This window comes from Oryx dammah, unplaced genomic scaffold (genome assembly GCF_014754425.2).
Source record: "Oryx dammah isolate SB20612 unplaced genomic scaffold, SCBI_Odam_1.1 HiC_scaffold_27, whole genome shotgun sequence".
In the NCBI taxonomy this organism is placed as follows: Eukaryota; Metazoa; Chordata; class Mammalia; order Artiodactyla; family Bovidae; genus Oryx; species Oryx dammah.
The window spans coordinates 2,665,029-2,687,781 of NW_024070211.1; the positions used below are offsets into that span (position 1 = coordinate 2,665,029).

General features: G+C 45.6%; 1 protein-coding gene across 3 annotated transcripts in view; it reads right to left on the reverse strand.

Moving 5' to 3' along the window:
* UBR4 (ubiquitin protein ligase E3 component n-recognin 4) overlaps window positions 1–22,753 on the reverse strand; it is a 131,626-nt gene that overhangs the window by 107,782 nt on the left and 1,091 nt on the right. For all 3 annotated transcript variants that reach the window (XR_005719112.1, XM_040229415.1, XM_040229416.1), the window contains exons 2-17: window positions 16,320–16,417; window positions 15,038–15,141; window positions 14,159–14,288; window positions 13,908–14,047; window positions 13,039–13,141; window positions 12,785–12,926; window positions 12,509–12,633; window positions 9,089–9,213; window positions 8,431–8,490; window positions 8,143–8,333; window positions 4,282–4,381; window positions 4,016–4,153; window positions 3,111–3,228; window positions 2,132–2,319; window positions 786–945; window positions 585–670 (exon numbers count right to left, since the gene is read on the reverse strand). Coding sequence is in view for 2 of the 3 variants with exons in the window: in XM_040229415.1 (XP_040085349.1) it covers window positions 585–670; window positions 786–945; window positions 2,132–2,319; window positions 3,111–3,228; window positions 4,016–4,153; window positions 4,282–4,381; window positions 8,143–8,333; window positions 8,431–8,490; window positions 9,089–9,213; window positions 12,509–12,633; window positions 12,785–12,926; window positions 13,039–13,141; window positions 13,908–14,047; window positions 14,159–14,288; window positions 15,038–15,141; window positions 16,320–16,417 (2,008 nt within the window). In the remaining variant the exon portion in view is untranslated. The remainder of the gene's footprint in view (window positions 1–584; window positions 671–785; window positions 946–2,131; window positions 2,320–3,110; window positions 3,229–4,015; window positions 4,154–4,281; window positions 4,382–8,142; window positions 8,334–8,430; window positions 8,491–9,088; window positions 9,214–12,508; window positions 12,634–12,784; window positions 12,927–13,038; window positions 13,142–13,907; window positions 14,048–14,158; window positions 14,289–15,037; window positions 15,142–16,319; window positions 16,418–22,753) is intronic.

A 22,753-nucleotide genomic window follows, 5' to 3' on the forward strand; every position in this document is an offset into this window, starting at 1 on the left:
TGGGAGCATATCATGGACCTTGAGTCCATCCTTGTTCACCTCCTGGATGATACTGGCCAACACAGCCATACCATGCTCTGAAAGGGATACACACTTGGATAGTTTCAGACAAAACTGTGCCAACAGTTCAGCATGGAAGAGGTGATAAAAGTTCAACATGTTGGATGCCAGGCCTAAGAACTAAAAGAACATCCACTCCTATAATCTGATTCTTTTAAGACAAGCATTTTAATTTATATTTCTCAGATTGCTAATGGCGCTTAACATTTCCTACACTGTTGACCATTTATTATTTTTTAATAAAACGTCCCCTTGTCTATTTACTTTTATACTAGGACAGTTATCAGGAGTGGGTTTTGTAGCTCTTCCTTTTCTTTAAACTTACTGACTGAGTTGGGGATAAAGGACACATATTCTTGAAATGATCTTAATTAAGGCAGAGGGACATCCTAGAGTAGTCTCTCAACACTCTTTCCAGGGAGGGGATCCCAAGACAAACTGTTCCCAAGCTACAGAAATAAGTGCAGCCTACGGAGCACAGATGCAGAGAGCTCTTGGCCCAAACCGTCACAGCGCGCACACACCTGCAGGTGAGGAGACTGAAGGTCCGAAGTCACCAGGGAGTGGTTGAAGTGATAGAGGGCGGCTGCAAACTCTTCATCTGATGCACCTTGAAGACACGGGAAAACCAATTACTCAAGCACCTACTTGATGAGGTGCACCACCCTGCCAGCAGCCAGATGCTGCTAGAAAATCTCCGCCAGGCGCACTTCCTGTCTACTGACCCTTGAGCCCATCCTTGTCCACCTCCTTAATGATACTGGCCAAGGTGGCCATATGGTGCTCTGAAAGAGATACGCTCAGATAGTTTCGGATAAAATTGTTCCGGGAGTTCAGCATGGAAGAGGTGATGAAGTTCAAAATGTTGGAAGCCAGGCCTAAGAACTGGAAAGAACACATGAAGGTTACACCAGGTTCAGGAGCCCAGAGCTCCCGCAGGCCCCAAACACAAGTGAAACACACCTGCAGACCTCACGCAGTAAACACGGTGACCCGCAGACTCAGGCTCTCAATCACTGACAATATGACTAAGTTTAATTGCGACAGCCTTTCTCATGTGACTGTACCAATTACAGACAATGGTGTGTCAATTTAATACAGCAGACTTCACAGAGTACTGTACGAAGACAGAGGATTTGCAAATAGACGGGCTCATTTCTTTCATTCCTCTAAGTTCCTGCATTTGTGCAGCTCTAAGATATTTCTGACATATTCAGTTCTGAAGCCTGTATTATCACTGTACACATTTGGAATGCCCAGTTCTTCACTTCTCTATTTAAATTAAATTGGGGGATTCCCTGACGGTCCAGTGGTGAGGACTGTGCACTTTCACTGCCAAGGGCCTGGGTTCTATCCCTGGTCGGGGAACTAAGATACCATAAGCTGCACAGCAGTGACCAACAGAATAGTAATAATTTAACTAGAGTGAACTGAATCAAGCTGAATTATTATGTAAATGTTTTAAACCCATATCCTTGACTACACTAAGCTGTATAAAAGCCAAGATCGTATCTGACCTGTTTACCGATAGGGCTTCAGAAGAGGGAATGACAGTGTGCCACCCACAAACACTGGTTGCACAGACACTTAGCAATCAATTATGACATACTGGATGTAGGCGACAGGCCCGTTAACTCTTCACAACACTCTCAGGAGGCCCAATCACTCCCATACAACAGGAGACAAAACAGGCTCAGAGAAATTCAGGTTCTTGCCTGAAGTCATAAAGTCAGTAAACACAGTAGAAGTAGGACTCAATTCACTTCTGTATCACCCTAAACCCTATGTTACTAACCCTCAATCAGAGAAACACCATCAGGAGTACAAGAGTTATTTAATGAAACACAATCAATATACTTAAGCCCTAAGTAAAAATGTCTTTAAACATTAATGATTCACGCCGATGAATGGCAAAAACTATCACAATTTTGTAAAGCAATTATCCTGCAATTAAAATAAATTAATTTTAGAAAATTAATGATTCAACATACAAAATGGTTTTATTCCAATGATCTGCTTTCCACACGCCTTCTCCCCATTTCTCCTTCCCCACTCAGAAATCCACTCTTACCAACTCAGGATCTTTGCGACTGGCCAAGATGTTACCCTTCTCCCCAGGAGCCTGCTTACTGGGGCTCTTGACACGAGGTGAGCTTTCCAGCGGAGGGGACGGGGGAGGCGGCGGAGGAGCCACCTTCTCTTTACTGGGGGAGATGGTCTCTTCAAACCACTGCCCCAAGATAGGTTCACTGTCATCATCTAACAGGGAAAGAGAAAAGTTAACAAAGTACCAAAAGTTACCCACTTTTAAAAATGTTTCAATACACCTGCCTTGCAAAAGTGCCTGAGTCAAAAAGAATACAAAGTATCTAAATTATGGTGGAAGATACATAGTGGCATAAAGTTGTCAAAACTCATACAAATGTCTACAGCAAGTGTATGCAGTGTTCCACTGTGTCTAAGTTATACCACAACAAGACCGACATCGTTTTAAAAGAACCCCAGGAAGGAATAGAAATCACCTCACTTTATTTTACTGGCAACAAGCCAAAAGTTCTCAAGCACAAATTTCTACTTGTCATCGACTGTAAGCCCCCAGATAAGAATCACACTTTTTTGCAATACTACATACGACATTTCCACAAACCTGGAGAGAATCTGATATGCTTATTTTATTTACTCTCTCTTCACACCAAGGCAGGAGGGAATGTTACTAGCAACCTGGTCTAATTACTAGTACTAACAGCCTGTTACTAGAAACTAGCAAGCAGGAGGGAGTTCACCACATGAGTCAGTGTAGACAGAGACAAAAACAAGTGAGAAGTGTCCTGACTGTGGAGGAAAAGAAACCAGAGCAATCTGAGCTTTGCTGGCGGTGGCTCCACTCACTCAGTCTTCAACCTCCACTTACTCTTGAGGACCAGGTCACCTTTAAGGGCACATGCGGTCAAGATCCAAGCTGGGCAGGTGAGAGAAGGCGGTGAGCAGGAAGCCCCGGGGGCGCGTCCTGCTGCGCTGTGGGCCCCCCGGGAGAGGGTGGGGGTGCCTACCTTGGCTGCTGTCCTCCTCCGTGCTGCTGAAATCGTCCTCGTAGTAGGTGTTTGAGTCAGTGGAGGCACTGGCATCGCTGCTCATGGAGCCCTTCCTCTGGCGCTGCAGGACACATGCCTGGGAAAACAGCGCGGATTCTGGAATCAGTGACCCCGAAAATGAAGCCACCCTCCTTCGGCCCTGTCACCACGTGAACAGTCTTCTCTGTGTCTCTTCTTTCTAAATCCAAGTGAACTATTTCTCCTAATAGCTCCCTTCAGGACTTTCATAGCTTTATCCTAAAACAGGAGTCTCCAACCCCCAGGATCTAAATGCCTGATGATCTGAGATGCAGGTGACGTAATAGAAATAAAATGCACAGTAAGTGTAATGTGCTTGAATCATCCCCAAACTACCATCCCACCCCACCCTCAATACCATCCCTGATCTGTGGAAAAACTGTCTTCCAAAAAACAGGTCCCTGGTGACAAAAAGTCTGAGGACCACTGCTATAAAAACACTCCCCAACCCTAATTCTGGACAAGAACTGAAAAGAGAAGTTTTCCAGTGTCCTCTACGTTTTGCTTCAGCAGGCCAATTATCACAAATTGCCCAGTGCCCACCATGGGATTTTCCAGGCAATAGTACTGGAGTGGCCTGCCATTTCCTTCTCCAGGGGATCTTCCCAACCCAGGGATCAAACCGGGGTCTCCCGCATTGTAGACAGTACCATCTGAGCCACCAGAAGTCCTGATAATCAATAGCTAATTCAAATCTCTGGAATCATTAGGAGCTTTTCTCATCTTCAAAACCATTACCACAAGTGACACGTTTACAAAGACTAAGGCAAGCAGTCTGTCTCATTCGTTTTAAGGAGGATATCTAAGAAGGCCTCACAGGCTCTCAGCGGCATGAGCCCACCCACCTTCCTGTAGGAAGTTGAGAGCAGTGTCAGCAGCAGGCTCGTCAGTGGGACAGCGTCAATCAGCCGCTGAATCCTCTGCATGGAGCTACTCTGGGCCATGATGCTCAGGACTGCAGGGGGGCCATCCGCTTCCCAGCCCTGAAGGTAAAGAGAGAGTTAATGTCAGGTTTCAACAGGAAGTAAGCACCTGATCTGATGGCTCAAGCGAACGGAAGCCAGAAGAGGAGCCAGCAGCCCCCGTGCGGATTCTGAGGACAAGCCCTCACCTTGTGCAGAGCCTCCACTTGCAGGTCTTGAAAAAGAGACGTCAAGAGCTTGACAGCATGGTTTGCCAATACTACCGAGAGCACCCCAAAGCCCTGATGCCTATACAAAGCAAAAGGGAAACACAAACTTTCAGACAACAAATTACAGTCATGGATTTTGCCATTTTGAGGCCCTTTAAGAATCTACTGACCTTTCCCCAAGGGGTGAAAAAAACTGCAAAAACATAAAATCTACATATAGTTTCAGAAGTTCACTCTCCTTGAAGCCCACCTACAGACTGCCTAGGGAGCCTCAGGCCTCAGGCTAAGAACTGGACTAGAAAAAACTCTGGAATTTAAACTGTCAATTCAAAGCTACTGGGTCACGTGAAAACACTGACATTTACAAGCCATTCTCTCGGGAACTTCTCTGGTGGCACAGTGGATAAGAATCCTCCTGCCAGTGTAGGGGACACGGGTTAGATCCCTGGTCCAGGAAGACCCCATATGCCGAGGGGCAACTGAGTCTGTGCACCACAACTAGGGAGCCTGTGCTCTAGAGCCCAAGCTCTGCAGCAGGAGACGCGGCCCCACGAGAAGCCCCTGGCCGCCACAGCTAGAGGGGCCCACGCAGCAAGGAGAGCCAGCACGGCCCAAAAGAAGCGCAGAAATGAGTCTTTCTCAAAGTCATTCTCTTGAGAAGAAAAGGCTAAAACTAGCAACGTTTACAAAATATCTGGACAGGAGAGAATAAAAACAAAGGTTTACATTAAATCTGAGTAGAACTTTCTCTTTCTGTCCAAATGACCACACGACAGAGGGTTAGTATATCTAATATACAAAGAGCTCCCGTAAATCAGTAAGAAGAGAAAGTATAAACACCAAAGGGAAAACTGGAGCAAATGATACGGGCAGGATGAAAACGACCACAGTCACAGGAGGACTCCCCACAATGCAGTGAGAGCACCGCAGGGACAGCCCTCTCCTCTGTGGTCAGCGCACAGGGAGACCGAAGCCACCCACTACCAGAGAGGCCGGAGGGCAACGGCCTGACACACAGCAGCCGGGAGTGCGCGCCAGGGCGCCACTGCTAGACCAGAATGCCCTTTGTCCACACAATCAAGCTTCCAGAAACTGACCCCAAGGGGAGAGCTGAACAAGTGCACAGAGACTTGTTTCAGAAGGATTATTAAAGTACACTTTATCAAAACAAGACACATGGCACAACCTAACTGTTTGAGAAGCTGATCGGTTAACTATGGCATATTTATATAGTGGAATACCATCAGTCATTAACAACACAGATCTATAATTGTGTCACTGAAAACGTCTACAGTATGTACTATCAGTGATCCTACTTGCTTAAAGATATCTGTTTAACATATGTGCACAGAAAAATGTCTGGAAGAATGTTTACCAATTTGGGTGGTAGATGATTTCTTGATGATTTTTTTTTTTGCTTTCTTATGACTTGCTACTTACACTATGTATATATATTCCTTTTAAACCTCATGAAACTACAACTACTTTTATATGTTTCTTCAGCTTCCAAGGATATACCTGTTGGCATTCTATTCCCTTTACAATGCCAAGTATAACAACAGACACTCAAAAATCACAAACCGCTGTTCTCTCTGGAACATGCCTACCTCCCCACTTTGCCTGGTGTCTACTACTACTACTACTAAGTCGCTTCAGTCGTGTCCGACTCTGTGCGACCCCATAGACGGCAGCCCACCAGGCTCCCCCGTCCCTGGGATTCTCAAGGCAAGAATGCTGAAGTGGGTTGCCATTTCCTTCTCCAATGTATGAAAGTGAAGAGTGAAAGTGAAGTCGCTCAGTTGTGTCCGACCCTCAGCGACCCAACAGACTGCAGCCTTCCAGGCTCCTCCGTCCATGGGACTTTCCAGGCAAGAGTACTGGAGTGGGGTGCCATTGCCCTCTCCAATGCCTGGTGTCTACTGCCTACTATATCAATGCCTATTTCAGATTTCAGCTCAGTACACTTCCTCGGGGAAGCCTGCCTTGATTTCTCTAGCCAGGTCAAATGCCCTTATTAAAATACTCTCTAGACACAATCTGACATATATTTGCATGAATATCAACTTCCTCTCTCTTCAGAACGTCTATTTTGTTTGTCTACTGCAGCATTCCAGAACTCATACAGAGCCTGGGACAGAGAAGGTACTGAATAATTTGCTAAGGTCCAGAATTCGACTTCCTCCTTGAACTCGAGACTCACATACCCAAGTGCCTACTCAGCATCTCACAGAGAGCCTACAGGTCCTCTCAAAAGCAGCATGGCCCAGATGAAATTCTTCATTTCTTCCCCTTCCTGTCACTCAATCTATTCCTAAATTGGTGTGCCCTCTCTCAGTAAATTACACAATTCCAGATGCTCATGCCAAAAACTTCTGATATATTTTTCACACTCAACATGCAAGCCAACAGCAAATCCTATCATTTTCCAACGTGACTCATTATCCCTGCCTTTCCCAGCACCACCAGACTCCACCCCTCCTCGCTTGCTCAGAGGAACGCGTGAGCCTCCCACCTGTTCTCGCTCCCTCTTGCCTCACAACCCTACATACAGTCTATTCTCTGCAGGGGGGCTGGGTTCTCAGTCAGTAACCCTCAGATCTTATCACTCTGCTCTTGCAAACCCTCTGATACCTACAGCTTACACCTGGCCCAAGGTGATCTGGCCCTGGTAACCTCTCTGACTGGATTTTCTACCACTCTCCTCCTCAATTTCTCTGCTCTAGACACTCTGACCTTGCTGATCCTTCAAAATGCCAACCATACTTCCACCTCGAGACCTGAACGATTCTACCTCAAATATTTTCGAGGTTCACCTGTCACTTCACATCTGCATCTTGTTTTCAGAGCCCTTTCCCGACTATGCTAACTGAAGTAACAGGCCCTGGCAGTTCCCGACCCCTTATTCTGGCTTCTTTTTCCTCCCAGCACTCATGCATGACAATCAATTATAAGCCTACTGTTTGTTATGAAACTACTGTTTGCTCACTGTTCTCCAGTTAAAAAATAAACCCCAGGGCCTCCCTGGTGGCTCAGTGGTAAAGAACCTGCCTGCCAGTGCAGGAGACTCGGGTTGGATCCCTGACTCAGGAAGATCCCACATGCCACGGGGCAACTAAGCCCACGCACCACAACTCCTGAGCCTGTGCTCTGCAACAAGAGAAGCCGTGGCAACGAGAGGCTGGCACACCACAGCAGCGGAGACGCAGCACAGCCTCAGATAAACCACGCTATTTTTAAAAAAAGAAAACAAACTCTATAAAGTCAAGGAGACTGCTTTGATTAGCACCTCAATGCCTGGATAGAGCACTGAAAAAAATAAATGAAATCCAGAAATAAGCCTGGACTTCAAAAATAAAACCTCAACAACAAAGAAATCATGTCTCTAACTTTTTCCTGGCAAGCAAGGGTTTCTGTCCAGACTTCATCAAAACAGCAGCAAATGTTTCAGTAAGCAAGCTATGAGGCCAGACTGAATCCTCACGTTACAGTTTAAACGTGCAAGTGCATAACCAACTCCAAGTCAAACGAGCCCATTTTACAAAAGAGAAGCACTTTTCTTCCCTAACTGGAACCTCACAGAAGTCCTTAAATGTGTACTACACAAGTATTTTCTCCCTCTTACAGAGAAGGAAACAAGATTGGAAAGAATGAGCGATTTACCCAAAATCACATAGCTACGCTACAGAGACAGTGAACTACAGTCATCATCTTCGTTGTTCACATCCACTGGATGGAGGCAAACTTTCCTGTTGCTATGGAGATGAGAGGAGTGACACCAGCTCCCCATCAACAGACAAAGGCAGGAGAGCGCAACACGAGCAGCATCAAATGGACACATACCCTTTTCCAGGCCCCAGCTTCGGAGAGCCCACTCCCTCTTTGGTACGAGAAAGGATGTCTCTGACTCGGAGAGCGGCCAGTGGATCTTTCTCTTTCCCCTTGTCAGCCAAGGCAGTAGGACTGAGGTTCAGGATGAGGAAAAGGCTGTTCAACAAACACCAGGCACCCAGCAACTGGAAGTTCTGATAGTGCTGTTGAAAAAGGCACAAAATATACACATACAGACAGAGAGGTCACAGGCTACCCCTCTTAGAGACTACAGGTAAAGCAGAGGCAGAGATGTCTTACCTCACCACCAGCCCGGCGGGAACTGCTGATTGCCTGTCCAATCATGTCATAGATTTCAAGCTGTCCAAAAGTAAACACACACAACAATCTGAGCAAGGTGACACAGCTCATTATAAATGCTAAATCCTACCCAAAACAGTCTAGCTTGAAGACGCCAACACCCTCAAGCCACTTCCATCTCACAATTTCCTTGATCCTCACGTGACTCTGACTCTGTCTTTTCGTTCAGCTCACAACACCTTCTCAAACATGTCCCCTCCACCCCATCTAAAGCAACATACCCAGGACCACGTCCGATCACTTTCTATCACACTTGTTCATCCAATCCACTTGCCACTCCAGAAACCCTTGTGTCTAACTAACATCTGCCTCCACTGAAGGTACACTGGCCCAATGCAGCAAGCCGTTCTATACACTTGCTGACTGAGTGACTCATCTCTCACAAAGTTCACCGCCACTACAAAGTTGCAGTGCTTCCTGCACAGCTAACCAAACTCCAAGCAAACAAGCAGGAGGCCTACGTCTCAGGCCGACCACTCAGGGCGGAGGGGTACGGAGAGCACTCCATGCCTTTCCCTCTAGTGAGCAACAAAGTGGAAACCGCCATATTCCCTCAACTGAATACGCAGGGTTCCCCATCCCCAGAGGCAGAGCTTACACATTTCTGGACGATCGTGGCAGCGTCACTCTCGTAGTCTTCCTCTTTGGAGCTCGTGGAGCCTGTCCGCACTTGCTGGGCACTACCCACGTGAAGGATGGCCATGCAAGTTGCCACACTCACACCTGAGGAAGAGAAGAGACACACACTCCAAGAAACTGAAACACAGAAACACAACCCACCCACAAGCAATTCCGTGATCTGACTACTGAGATCCCACCAGGGAACGACCCAACGGACGTGAGTCTGAGCAAATTCCGGGAGACAGTGAAGGACAGGGAAGCCTGGCGTGCTGCAGCCCCCGGGGTCGCAAAGGGTCAGACACGACTGAGCAACAGCAAAAAGTGTGACCGCGTGATCCAACAAGCGCACTCCCAGATATATCTACCCAGACGAGCTGAAACTTCCACCCACACAAACACCTGTACACAAGTGTGCATGGTACCTGCAGTCACAACTGTCAACAAATGGGAACAATCAATATGTCCTCTAATAATCAATGACAAAATCAATAAACCAATCAATAAACTGTGGCGTATCCAGATAGGGAATGGCATCATTGACTCAATGGACAAGAGTCTGAGCAAACTCCAAGAGACAGTAAAGGACAGGGAAGCCTGGCGTGCTGCAGTCTGTGGGGTTGCAAAGGTCAGACGCGACTGAGCGACTGAAAACAGAACAAGCAACAGCTGCCAAGGCACAAAAAGATGAGAGGAAGCCTAACTGCGCACAGCAGGCCTCCACACCTGCAGGCCCTGTGTCCGGAGATGCGGCTGGTGGGATCTGTGGACGGGCCGTCTGCAGATGCTAAGGCCAACGCCACCACACCACTTTCACACACGGGACTTGAGCATTCGTGGATTTTGGTACCAACGGGGAGGTCCTGAAACCCCCTGCCCCACCCGCAAGCAAAAGAAGCCAGTCTGATAAGGTGATGATTCTGCCAATAGGACTTTCTGGGAAAGGGAACTACGGAGACAGTAGAAGGTCAGCGGTTTCTAGGGGCCGGGGTTAGGGGGGAGGTAGGGGAGGGACTGCAGGTGGAGCGTCGGGCATCTGGAAGGCAGTGAAAAGGTTCTGTGTCAACGTCAAAACCCACGGAACTGTATGTGGAAAAGGAGCCCTAACGTCGTGAACCCCAGACTCCAGTTAATTACGTGTCAGTGCTGGACCATCAGTTACAACAAAGGCAACCTATGAATGCAGTGTTAACAAGGGAACCGCACACAGGGGTGAGGCGGTGTATGGGGACAGAACTCTAGACTGTTCCAGATGCAGAGTTTGGGAACGCTGCATTTTTCTGCAAACCTAAAGCTGCTTTAAAAATGAAATCTAGGACGTCCCTGGTGGCTCAGTGGTTAAGAATGTGCCTTCCAGTGCAGGTTCCTGGGTTCAATCCCTGGTCTGGAAGGCCCCACATGCTGCAGAGCAACTAAGCCCGTGCTCTAGTCACCAAGCCTGTCCTCTAAGAGCCTGGGAGCCACAACTACTGAGCCCATGAGCCGCAACTATCGAAGCTGCGCTCCACGAGAGATGCCGGGAGAAGCAGGCTCACCATAACCGGAGAAAAAGCCTGCAAAGCAGCAAAGACCCAGCACAGTCAAAAGTAAATAAATAAACAAGTAAGTTTTTAAAAAATGAAATTACTTTCAAAACATTTTTTAAAAATTTTACAATGATTAAAAAAATAATCTCACACTTAGTATTTCTCAAAAACCTCTAGGCCAAATCCCTTTCTTTACTTCACATCCCAAGTGATCAAATTTCAGTAACAAACCAAATCTGGGGGCTCTTTGAAACAATGAAGAACTTTTTTGGGGGCATGCCCACAAGGCATGTGGGATCTTAGTTCCCCAACCAGGGACTGAACCAGCACCCGGGCAGTGAAAGCACGGACTCTTAACCACTAGACTACCAGGGAGTTCCCGTAACAACTAAGAATTTTTAAGGACTCTTAATTCTTATCGACGAAGCACAATGAGATGCACAGGATATTCAAGAAACGCCCTGAAAATTGAACTTCATGAGCCCCAAACTTAAAACTGCAAAACTCAAAGCCCGAGAGCTGCAAGTAAACACTGGGAATGGGCTTGGAGAGCAAGCCTGCTCCCAGGCAGCCTTAGCGCTCTCCCCCACAGCTCTGCTCTCGCTCAGGCCCTGCATGTGTCTTCCCCAAACGACCGAAACTTCCTCCCAGCAGATCTCCCAGCCTCCCCGGTCTCCCCACAGCAGACACTTGTGGACTACCGCTCCAGTGTGCTTTCCAGAGCACAGCTCAGATCATACCACTCTTCAATATCTGCAATGGCCTCAACTGTCTATAGGATATGGTCCAAATGACTGAGGCTGCATTTTGAAGCCCTCTTTGAGGAGGCTGTACCTTCTTTCTGGTTGTAGAACACCCACTAGTCACACACACACACACACACACTCTCTCAAAATGTTTCCCCAAATACCAGGATACTTTTGGTCCTGCTTTTTGCCTCTGGCCAAGGGATGGCCAAGCTGAAATCCTACCTGCCCTGCAAGATACATCGACAGAACCCCTTTGTGACTACTGCCTTCCCCAATGAAAGTGCCTTTATCTTTACGTGCCTATTTACACAGAGATGTTTATAATAAAGCCATTCAAAGAATGTAGGGAGATAATTAACCTCAGCAATTTCTTCATGCTCCCAAGGCCAGGTTTCTAAGACTGTTCAAACCCTCACTCACAGAAACCAGTAAACATCGGAAATTGTTGGGCCTCCCAAGACATACCAGGACTATGGTATTTAAAACCAGGATCAGTGATTTGGGTTAAAAAGTCACTGTAACAATAACTTAAAAAAGCATAAACACCAGCTGTCAGGCCCCACTTCTAAGGCAGCATAATCAACAGGAAGGGAGGGGATTTTGTGGGAGCATGGAGAAAAACACTCATTGTATTTATCAATATAAACAGATACCACCTGTTCCAGAAGGCTTCCTCAAATCTGCTCCCACAGCAAAGCGCCATTGCTCCCTTCTCTGTATGCCCATAATACCCTAGAATCTCTACTGCCTTTAGCATCTCCTGTTTCATATTACACTCTGTGGTGCAATCTGTCCTCCACTGCTCAGGTCTAGGCTCCTTGAGAGCAAGGATTACATACTGCTCATCGCAATATCCCCAAAGCACTTAGCATTTTGCCTCTCACACAGCAGACACTCACTTACACGTGCACACACCATGAAATCAAATGTCCACATAACACAACGGCAGCAGTTGAGCAATAAGGGAATTTACAGAACTCCTACGGAGACCTCACTCCACCTAGATGAGACACTAGGTGGCCCTTGGGGAAGGGACTAAGCAGAGGGGGAGAGAGTGCGCAGAAGGATCTCACGGTTGCCAGAAAGTCTGTGCGGCTGGGGAGATGATCAGGTGTAACTTCCCACCTGCATACAGACAGCTAAGGCTGAGCACCGTCACATCCTGCAGACGGGAAGGGTTGAGGGGCTCCAGCACAGGCAGCGAGAGGGTGTCCAATGCCATGGTTACATCGATCACCAGAGAATGGAAACTGGAACACAACAGAAGGTAAACAGAAGTGTCTCTGATTCGCTTGCTTCTATGACCTGTTAAAGGAAGCGGGCATGCCCTAAAAACAAGCTGGTCTCTCTCTTTTGGAGAGCAATTTAACCGTAGAGCATATACACCCTGGAGCACCTTACCCATTGCGAACAGCGGTGGCATCTGCTACTGTTGCAGGCATGATAAAGAAAGAATTGGCCAACACTGCATCTTGAAACCGATTGATGTAGCGCAGGAAATAGGGCAGGTTCAAACAGACACGCAGGAGCTTCTCTGAGCCACCTGCATTAACGAAAAGGCTCAACCTTACACGCAGGCTTCTGCTGCCTGATTCTGTGCCACTTAAGGAATTTTTGAAAGCAGAGAAACTAGCTTTTTGACAACAGAGTCTTACCAAGTTCCTGAAGACTAGCCACATTCTGAGCTATGAACACATTCTTGGTTTTGATAGCAGAAGCTTGATCTGTGGATGACTGCTCATCACTTTCTCCTTCCACCTGAAGAGAAACACAGGATGTGAAAGGCCTATGAAGATACTAGCACCTTGGAACTTACCCGGTGGTCCAGTGGTTAAGACTCCACATGCCCAAGGCAAGGGCCCCAAGTTCAATCCCTATTCAGGGAACTAAGATCCCACATGCCATGGGTGATGTGACCAAAAAATAAATTAAAAAACAAAAAGATACTGTCATCTGTTGATTGTCGTCCTCAAGTTCAGAGTAGAACCAACTGTACAAACTACAGCTGCTCCGAGGAAACTCGTCAGACTCCCCAGCAGGGGGGGTTGGGAGGTGGTGGAATATATAGCTTTAAATATATTCTGTAACTAGCACAGAGAGATGCCTTTTACTGTAGGAGTACAGGCTCTTTGTCTACTTCACTGAGAAATTGTCAGAAGAATGGTCATCAAAATAGTAATCACTGGAGACTTCCCTGGTGGTTCAGTGATTAAGATTCCATGCTTCCAATGCAAGGGGCATGGGTCCGATCCCTGGTCAGGGAACTAAGATTCCACATGCCATTAGCCATGGTCAAAAATATAAATATAAATAAATGTATTATTAAAACAAACAGTAATTGTGGACAGAAGGAATCGGGGTGAACGCTACTTATTTTCAGTTAGTATTCTTCAACTTTCTTTCTATCCTTGGCAGGTACATCATTTTATATCACAAATCTAAAATGCATTTGTTAGCTGTTTTTTCTAGTATCATCATCTTAACAAATCCTACAAGATGAGGTCCTTTGACTGAAGTAACTCACCTGAGTCTGTGGACCTACAGGTGATGATGCTACAGTTCTAGGGTTGAAAACTGATGTTAGCTGGTTCAAAAAATTCATCTGGACCTCCTTCTGCTTCAGCTCTGGGCTTACTGGTGAGGCCAGTTCTTTCTGATCTTCCACTGTAAAATACGAAGCAAGAGAGCGATGAGGGAGTGTCACTAGCAGACAAAAGAGGAACTAGCTGGCAAGGGGAGTGGCCAGGAAACCAAGTCTGGTGAAGGCGCACTCACCATCTGAGAGTGTCTTCACTGTCTGGGGCAGCTTGGCCGACTTCATCATCGCTGTGAACGTGATGATTTCGGTTCTGTCTAGCCGGCTGCAGCCAGTACACAGGCCCTTGATGAGGAGAATCAAGTGTTTCTGAAAAGAAAACAAATTCCGATATGCCTTTTAGAGAGGCCTCCTCTGGATTATATCAAATATGCCTTTTAGAGGGTTCTATTCTTTAAGGACTTCTAGCCGGCACAAAACCAAATTTAGGTTCAAACCAAGAACTGCAAACTCAGGAAGCAGAGATCACAAGCTGATGAGCCTCACACCACACCTGCTTGCAGGCCTTTTACTGGTCTCACAGTGATGTCAGTGTTGTTTAAATTTGAAGTTATGGCTAACTTTTTAAAACATGGAAGGTTTAACATACAAATCCAGATTTCTTATGTAACTCTTTCAATAATTCACAAGATCAGCTGGAGCCAGTGATTGACCCCTTTATAGCTGGTCACACACCCTTCTCAACCAGCATACTTGACTCGACTCATTTCATGCTACTTGCCTGGCCCCCATGGTCATGTATCTTTGTAATCCTGGAAAAGATCTCGCAGCCCTCTATGCCAGAGACTGATAAGCCATGCCCCAGTCAGCCCGCTGTTTTTGTGAATGAGTGTGACTGGCCCGCAGCTGTGCGCCTGTTTACGCATTGCCTGTGGTTGCTTTCACACTGCAAAGCCAGAGTTTACTAGAGACCGGATGGCCAGCAAGTGATCTCCCGCACAGCCCGTTACAGAGAAAGGCACCAATCCCTGTGCTATGCCATCCCTTCTCCACCATTCCACGGGTCAGTCACAAGCCTACCTCAAAATAAGGGCCAGAAACGGGCCCACCGCTCTTACCTGGGACACAGCGCACGCCTCATCTGGATTCTCCAAACGCAGGAGAGAAAATTCAATCAGGACTTTACAGGCTGCCGCCACAGACTGAAGTTGATTCCGGGGAACTGAGAAAGGAATAAGCTTTACTTAACCTCAGACTGCTATAACGCACTTCAGCCTCACAGTCAATGTACCAAGTAAGTTTTGAGCTCCGTATGTCCAACATTCCCAGTATCATTCTATCAGAATCAACAATCCGTCAGGCAAACAAAGGCATCTTGGCACTGATAATCACCAATCACTTCTAGATCAATTTATCCTAGATTTACTAGAAATTAAGATAATTATAATAGGAAATACATCGCAGGAAGTAACAAGCACTTCAAATATATTAATCCAGCTAATCCTCAAACCGATGCTATGAGATAGATATTGTTAACTTCTTCTCTTTTTTAGAAAAAAAAGATAAGGAAAGTAAACCATAGAGAGGTTAAATGACTTGCCCAAGTCACGCAGCTAGAATCAAATCCAGATGTCTGGCTCTAAAGTTCATGCTGTTACCCACTAGAACATACTACCTCTCCTTTCTGTTTCTGCAGTGGGCTTCCCACTCAAAGGTTCTCCAAGCTAAAAGTGACTCTTACACTGGTAGCCAATGCCTAGAATAAACAGCACTGGACACCGAAAGATTACTCAGCAACCCTCTAACTTCCTTTCATTTTGCTTGCTTAGCAAATTATTTAAGTAAACAAATAATTCGAATTCTTCAGAACTACATGAATCAGGCTTGGGGGAAAAAATGAAAATGCTAAGTATCAGAAATAGTGGAAAGTAAGGGACTGGTTACTTTAGGGGGAGAAAAGCTTAAAAGATGGGTAACTGAAGTTGAAATCCCTTCATATACCAGAGAACACAAAAGGAGAATTTAATCTCTCACCAAAACCAAATAAGGAAGAAAATGGCTGCTAACCCCAGCTCAGTAGCCCCCCCTAACCCTCCAATCCCACCCATCCCCCCGAAATTAGCACATTAGTAATTACATGTGTGAAATCGATAAGAAGGCAAGGAAAGTTAACTTAATGGTTATGAAATAGATGTTCAAACCAAACAGTTTTTAAATCCCTTTTGGCTGGCCTCAGTAAATGAACTTCCAAAGCCTTATCAAACTGACAGCTGTCTCCACTCTTGGGTGAACAGGTTAGAACTAAAATACAGGCGTCATTAACAGCTTGTTCAGACAAGAGGACACACAATTCCCCATTCACGAGCCCTTCCGAGGGAATGGCAAGAGTGGAGTACTTACTGAGGCTGCAGACTGTTGTGATATAGTGCGTGGAAAGCGCAACAAAGGAGGAGTAGAACGGCTCGTACTGCTTCTCATGGTGCAGGATTTCGGATTCACTGCAACAAAAACCAACATTTACTTAGTGCTTACTACAGGCCAGATACTCTACCCCTCTACAGGCATTACCTGACTTAATCTTCGTAGCAATGCTACTTGGTAGGCCCTGTTACCATCCCTATATTCAAACTGAGAAAGTGGAGCTTAGAGGTACCAGGCTCAGTAAGTGGCAAAGGCTAACAAACAGGAAACACTTTAAAACTCACTTAGAATTAAAGAAATACAAGTAAAACTCCAAAAGGATACCACTGTGTCCTGTATTGATAATTAACAAAGACCAAAAGCTAATAATGCCACAAGCCAGTCAAAAGAGGGTAGAGCAGGGTACTCAAAACACTGTTAGTGGGAATACAGACTACAGTGACGCCTTTTGAAGACCAAACCAGGCCAGTCCACAACACAGCAACTTAAAAAGAATAAACATTTCAAGGGAAGAAATCATCTGATGGGTGCTAAAATCCAAAATTCTCCAGGCACCAGAGTCCTCCACCCCACTCCCCACATCCCCAGGATATATAGTTAGATCATGACAAAGTGACCTTTAACCACATCCCTTATCTTTACCAGAAGAAATGGCCTCTTCATTGAAAATCTGGAGCCCAGCTATGTCTAAAAGCTGGATACATTAACGTCATTCTCTTTACTGCATTAGATGCTAATCGAAACCCATGAAACAAGAAGGCAAAGAAAAACACTAAAATGTATGTTCTTAAATGGAGAAAAGAGAGCAATGTGCTTTAAAAGTTTCCACAGTAAGTTAATTCTCCAACAAGAACTATCAGCCTAGGAAGGGAAGCGTAAACAGAGTCTAGACTCAGTTCACTTGCCAAATCAACATGGGGGCCAAAAAGTGAGCTCCACGACTTGAAGGTGCTAATGTGAGTGATGAATCACCTCAAACAGCACTTCCCTATCTGGGAATTCATCAAGGATAAACAGGTACTATCAAAGATCGGTTCCTTATCTTGGAATAACTCCCTCACTAAGAAAAATAATTATGGCACACCTATGATGTGCAAGAAGCTCCCTGCCCACCAAGGATCATTTCTCCCGAGTTGTTGGATGGACAAAAGAAAGGAAACAAAATCCTTAAAACATCAAGCCACACTCAAAGTTCATGGGGCCATCACACTGGTGCCGGTTGGAGGCTGCGGGGGGCGTCCCACCACACCCAGAAGAGAGCTCCCCACCCCTGCTTCTACCTCCTAGGAAGAGCTGTTCCTTCACTCCCATCCTGACACCCTGCATCCATAGTTCTAAGGTTCCCCCACCCTGTAATCTGATGAATTTTATGAAGTATTCCCCTTTTCTGCTTTACTTCAGAGCTGCTTACTGCCAGCCCTCGCCCCCTATGTTTCTCAACTGGACAGGTTTACCACGACTAAGAGACTCACTGCCCAGCCAAAGAAGGAACTCACTCTGCCGCTTCCCTTCTCATTCTGATGATAAAACACACCCAAAACCCAGGTGTAAACACACTGATCCCGTGGTTCAGTGCTGCCACATCAGGATTAAACAAGCCCTTCTTCCTGCCCTAGACATACACCACTGCCTTACTTCAGTCAAGAAACACTAATGCCCTCTAGGGAAAGGTGGAGGCGCACAACGGGAAAAAAACGAGCAGAGGGTCTTGAGCTCCACTCGCAATGTGCTCAGGGCTGGAAGGGGAAACCTGGGGAAACTCGTTTTTAAAAGACTTGAAGGGGAGAGGAGGCAGGTAGCCATGTGGAGCAAAGGACAACGTCCTATCTTCTGATCCTGAAGAAATGCGTGTGTGTGAGGAACCGAGCCAAGAAGTGTCGCCTCCCTTTTTGACCCCACCCTCATTCCCTGAGAGCCTGACAGACACCAGAGGACGCAAAGAAATGTAAAAGTGGAACAGAGAGCAAGACATTTAGAAGAAAGGCGAAGAATGCAGAAACTGAAGGCTACTATGACACAAGACATTCAAGGAGACAGAAGGTGAAAGTATTTCTCCTCCAGGCAGTCAAGCTGCTTTCCTTCAACACGGGCCGCGCCCAACCAACTCTGCAACAAGTACCACAGAGCCTGAAAACTGCTGAAAGGACAAGGAATCGGAAGCAATTATATTCCATTTTAAAATAAAATTACATACCAATTAAAAATAAATGCAATGCAGAGTACAAAGGAAAACAGCAGTTAAGCAGCCAGGTCAGAAAACCCCAATTTGACATGTAAGTGAAAAAGAACTAGCCAGGGTCTGGAAATATCCGGGTTTCTCCAGGAAGAGTGAAAAGTGTGATGGGCAAAAGAAAGACTACGGGCTCACTGCCCCTTCCCCCTCTTGCTGTCTCGTCACTAAGCTGTGGCTGACTCTGTGACCCCATGGACTGTAGCCTGTCAGGCTCCTCTGGGATTTTCCCAGGCAAGAATGTTAGAACGGGTTGCCATTTCCTTCCCAAGGGATGTTCCCGACCCAGGAGTCAGTCCCGCGTCTCCTGCACTGGCAGGCGGATTCTTTACCACTGAACCACTACTAGTTACATCTTTGCCGTCAACTGGGGAAACGCAGAGCCCTTTCCCCTCACCAGAATCACCAAATCCCAAGTATAGAATCCACTGGGTTTGTTTCAAGATACACTTATAAACAAGCATAAAAAATTAATGAGATACAGAAAACATTTTTTTAATATATGTTTAATGAACATCTACTGTGTCTCACAGAGTACTTACTACATGTTAATAAACAAGTGAAAATTTTCACATACATCTCTCACACTCTCAACATACCTGTAGGGAATGTGATACTGAGACATGGAAACATTACCTAATCTCACAACTAACTATAGGCTTCTCACTCGGGAGCTGGCTTTTCTTTTGTAGGTCAATCACAAACTCAGCTGCTGATGGCACCAATGTACCCCTTTCTCCCTCTCAAGAGTTTCAGAAAATGGCTGTACATTATCTAATGGGGACATCACTAGCAGCTTCTGCCTTCCCAAGGAGGTCTCCGTGGTCTAAGTTTCATCAAACAGCTGGGAAGCAGAGACTTGAGGAGGCTTATCAGTAAGAAAGGCAGGACAGCCTAGGAAGGACTGGCTCAGGGGAGTGAGTGAACGTCGCTAATTCATGTCCGACTCTTTGCATCCTCATGGACTATACAGTCCATGGAATTCTCCAGGCCAGAATACCGCAGTGGGTAGCCTTTCCCTTCTCCAGGGGATTTCCCAACGCTGGGATCAAACCCAGGTCTCCCGCATTGCAGGCAGATTCTTTACCAGCTGAGCCACAAGGGAAGCGCAACGGCAAGGGACTTTTTTTTTTAATCTACAAAGACTCATATTCATTGACAACCATGCTCACCAGCATATCCTGCACAGAGTTAAGAAAGGAATTCTGTATTTGATAGTACATACAGTTACATTCAACAATTACACTAATTAAGCCTACATACAGCACGTGTTCCATTAAACTAGTTTTAGCTTCATTTCTGTTCTAGAAAAGTAAAGGTATTTAAAAGATTTTTAATCTTTACTACTAAAAGACATGCTATCAACAGCAGCAGAAATGAAGTCCGCTTTAAGTAAACTCAGATTATCTTTTCCTTTTAAAAAAAATCACTTTTGAGAGTTGTTGTTCAGTCGCTCAGTCATGTCCGACTCTTTGTGACCCCATGGACCGCAGCACACCAGGCTTCCCTGTCCATCACCATCTCCCAGAGTTTGCTCAAACTCATGTCCATTGAATTGGTGATGCCATCCAACCATCTCATCCTCTGTCATCCCCTGCTCCTCCTGCCTTCAGTCTTTTCCAGCTTGGGGTCTTTTCTAATGAGTCAGCTCTTTGCATCAGGTGGCCAAAGTATTAGAGCTTCAGCTTCAGCATCAGACCTTTCAATGAATATTCAGGATTGATTTCCTTTAGGATTGACTGGTTTGATCTCCTTGGAGTCCAAGGGACTCTCAAGAGTCTTCTCCAACACCACAGTTCAAAAGAATCAACTCTTTGGTGCTCGGTTTTCTTTATGGTCCAACTCTCACATCCACGCATGACCACTTGGAAAAACCATAGCTTTGACTAGACAGACCTTTGTTGGCAAAGTAATGTCTCAGCTTTTTAATACGCTATCTAGGTTTGTCATAGCTTTTCTTCCAAGGAGCAAGCTCCTTTAATTTCATGGCTGCAATCACCATCTGCAGTGATTTTGGAGCCCAAGAAAATAAAGTCTGTCACTATTTCCATTGTTTCCCCATCTATTTGCAATGAACTGATGCCTCCCAATTTATCCATGCTAATCCCTCCTTTGTTTCAGTTTGGTTACAAAGTCAAACTTAACAAACAGGCTTCAGGGAATTCCCTGGAGGTCCAGTGGTTAGGACTCTGATTTCACCGCCAAGAACCCAGGTTCACTCGTGCAGTGCAGCCAAAACAACAAAAACAAAACAGGGTCTGGACCTCAGAATTATTTCATCTACCTTCTCTTCAAACCAAAGGTCAATTCCAACTATAAAGGTATGAAAAAATAGAGACAGAAAGTAGAATGGCGGAGAACTGAGGAATCTCAGAGCATGTGTCATCATCCTGAAAAGTTAAAAAAGGGAGGAATTCAGTGAATGAGCAAGCCACCAGACAGGAACTAAGAGCTGACATGATGGAGCTAGGACATCAAAAGGGGGCCGGGGCCGGGGGGAGGTGGAGAGAGAAGCAGAGTAGTAGGCTGTAACAGAAAATAGAAGGTCCCCGAGGCAACGAAGACAAACATGGGAGGCCAAACACTAGAAAGAACACAGGACTGTCGGGGGCAGCGGCCACAGATGTGAAAGCAAAGCAGCAGCCAGGCACCGAGACTCCAGCCAGCCACAGAGAGAAGGGTCCCACGGCGCCTGGGCAGGGCTGCCTCTGACCTGGGCCTACACTCAGTAGCCATACCTTGGCAGTCAAGAAATAATTCCACAATTCTAACTTTTTTTTTTTTTTGAAAGGCAAATAAAACCTTTGAGAAACAGGATATTGATAGCAGAGTATTAATTTTTATGCTCTAAACCAGGGGTTGGCAAACTATGACCCGCAGGTCAAATCTAGCCAGTCATCCCGCTCTGTACAGGCCATATTTAAGAATAGTTTTTACATGTGTCTTTATGGCTGGGGGGAAAAAAAAATCAAAAGAATATTCTGTGATATGTAAATGTCATATGAAATTCACCTGTGAGCTCATAAATAAAACTTTGGACACAGCCACGCCCATTTATTTACCGAATGCATATGGCAGCTTTCGCCACAGAATGGCTGAGTGGACTAGTGCATAGATTCCTCTCATGGCCCACAAATTAGATTCACTCTGACTCTTTACAGAAAAAGTGTGCTGATCTCTGCTCTACACCAAACTGAGCGCTTGGTACGTTTAGGCTGTGTTTAACCGTAAAGAACTTGTAAGGCAGATATTTCTTCTGGAAATTACAGAACCATGTGACAGCAAACCAATAAACTCTCCCGTGTGCAAGAGTCTGAAAAGATCTTATTGAGGGAGGGAGGGAAAGAGAGAGAGAGAATAACTGCTTTCTGTGGAAAAATGACCTCTCAGAAAATACGTGCAACCTTAAGATCATATTGCTCTCAGAGAGCCTGAAGAGGACACACTGCTGTGTTCCAAAGCTGACTGAGCCACAAAAACCAGCACAGAGACTTCAAGGGTCTCGCCTTCCAATAAAAAGACGTGCTACTCAAGAGCAACCAGTTTGGACTTCTCTTCTAAACCATGAAAAGAGGTCTCATTAGCATCTACAAACACAGGCAACTCTTGATTATCTTAGCTATACAAAGTGCAAGAGAGGCCCCTATCACTTATTTGGCAAAATTCAAACATACCTTAATGTATTTCATTTTGGCTTCTTCTACAGGTGGAAGGCAGCTGCTTAACTATTATAGTTTAAAAGACACAGGCCCCGAATACTGGATGTATGAGAGTGTGTCAACAAATGACTTTATAACTTACAGCTTATGTCCATAAAAACATAAGAGTAAGTGCTCTAAAAACAGTGGAACACTTCTAAGTAACCTGACAAGTATAACTTGTGAAAATACCATTAATCCAACTGTTGAAAACAGTTATATAAAGAGGCTACATAATTTGAGAGCAGTATCTTTGATATCTGTTTACATCTTCTGAACCGTCTTGGCTTAATAATTAGACAGGAAAATCCATCTGAAAGGTAACTTTAAAGTTACTCAACCAAACCATTATTTTAATCTAATTTATTTTTTAAACTGCATCCAAAGTAGCACAAAGGTAACAACAGACCATCTGTCAAATCATGGGCCTCCCTTGAGAAATAAACAGCAATCTTTAACCTTCTGGATAACATGTAGGTAATACT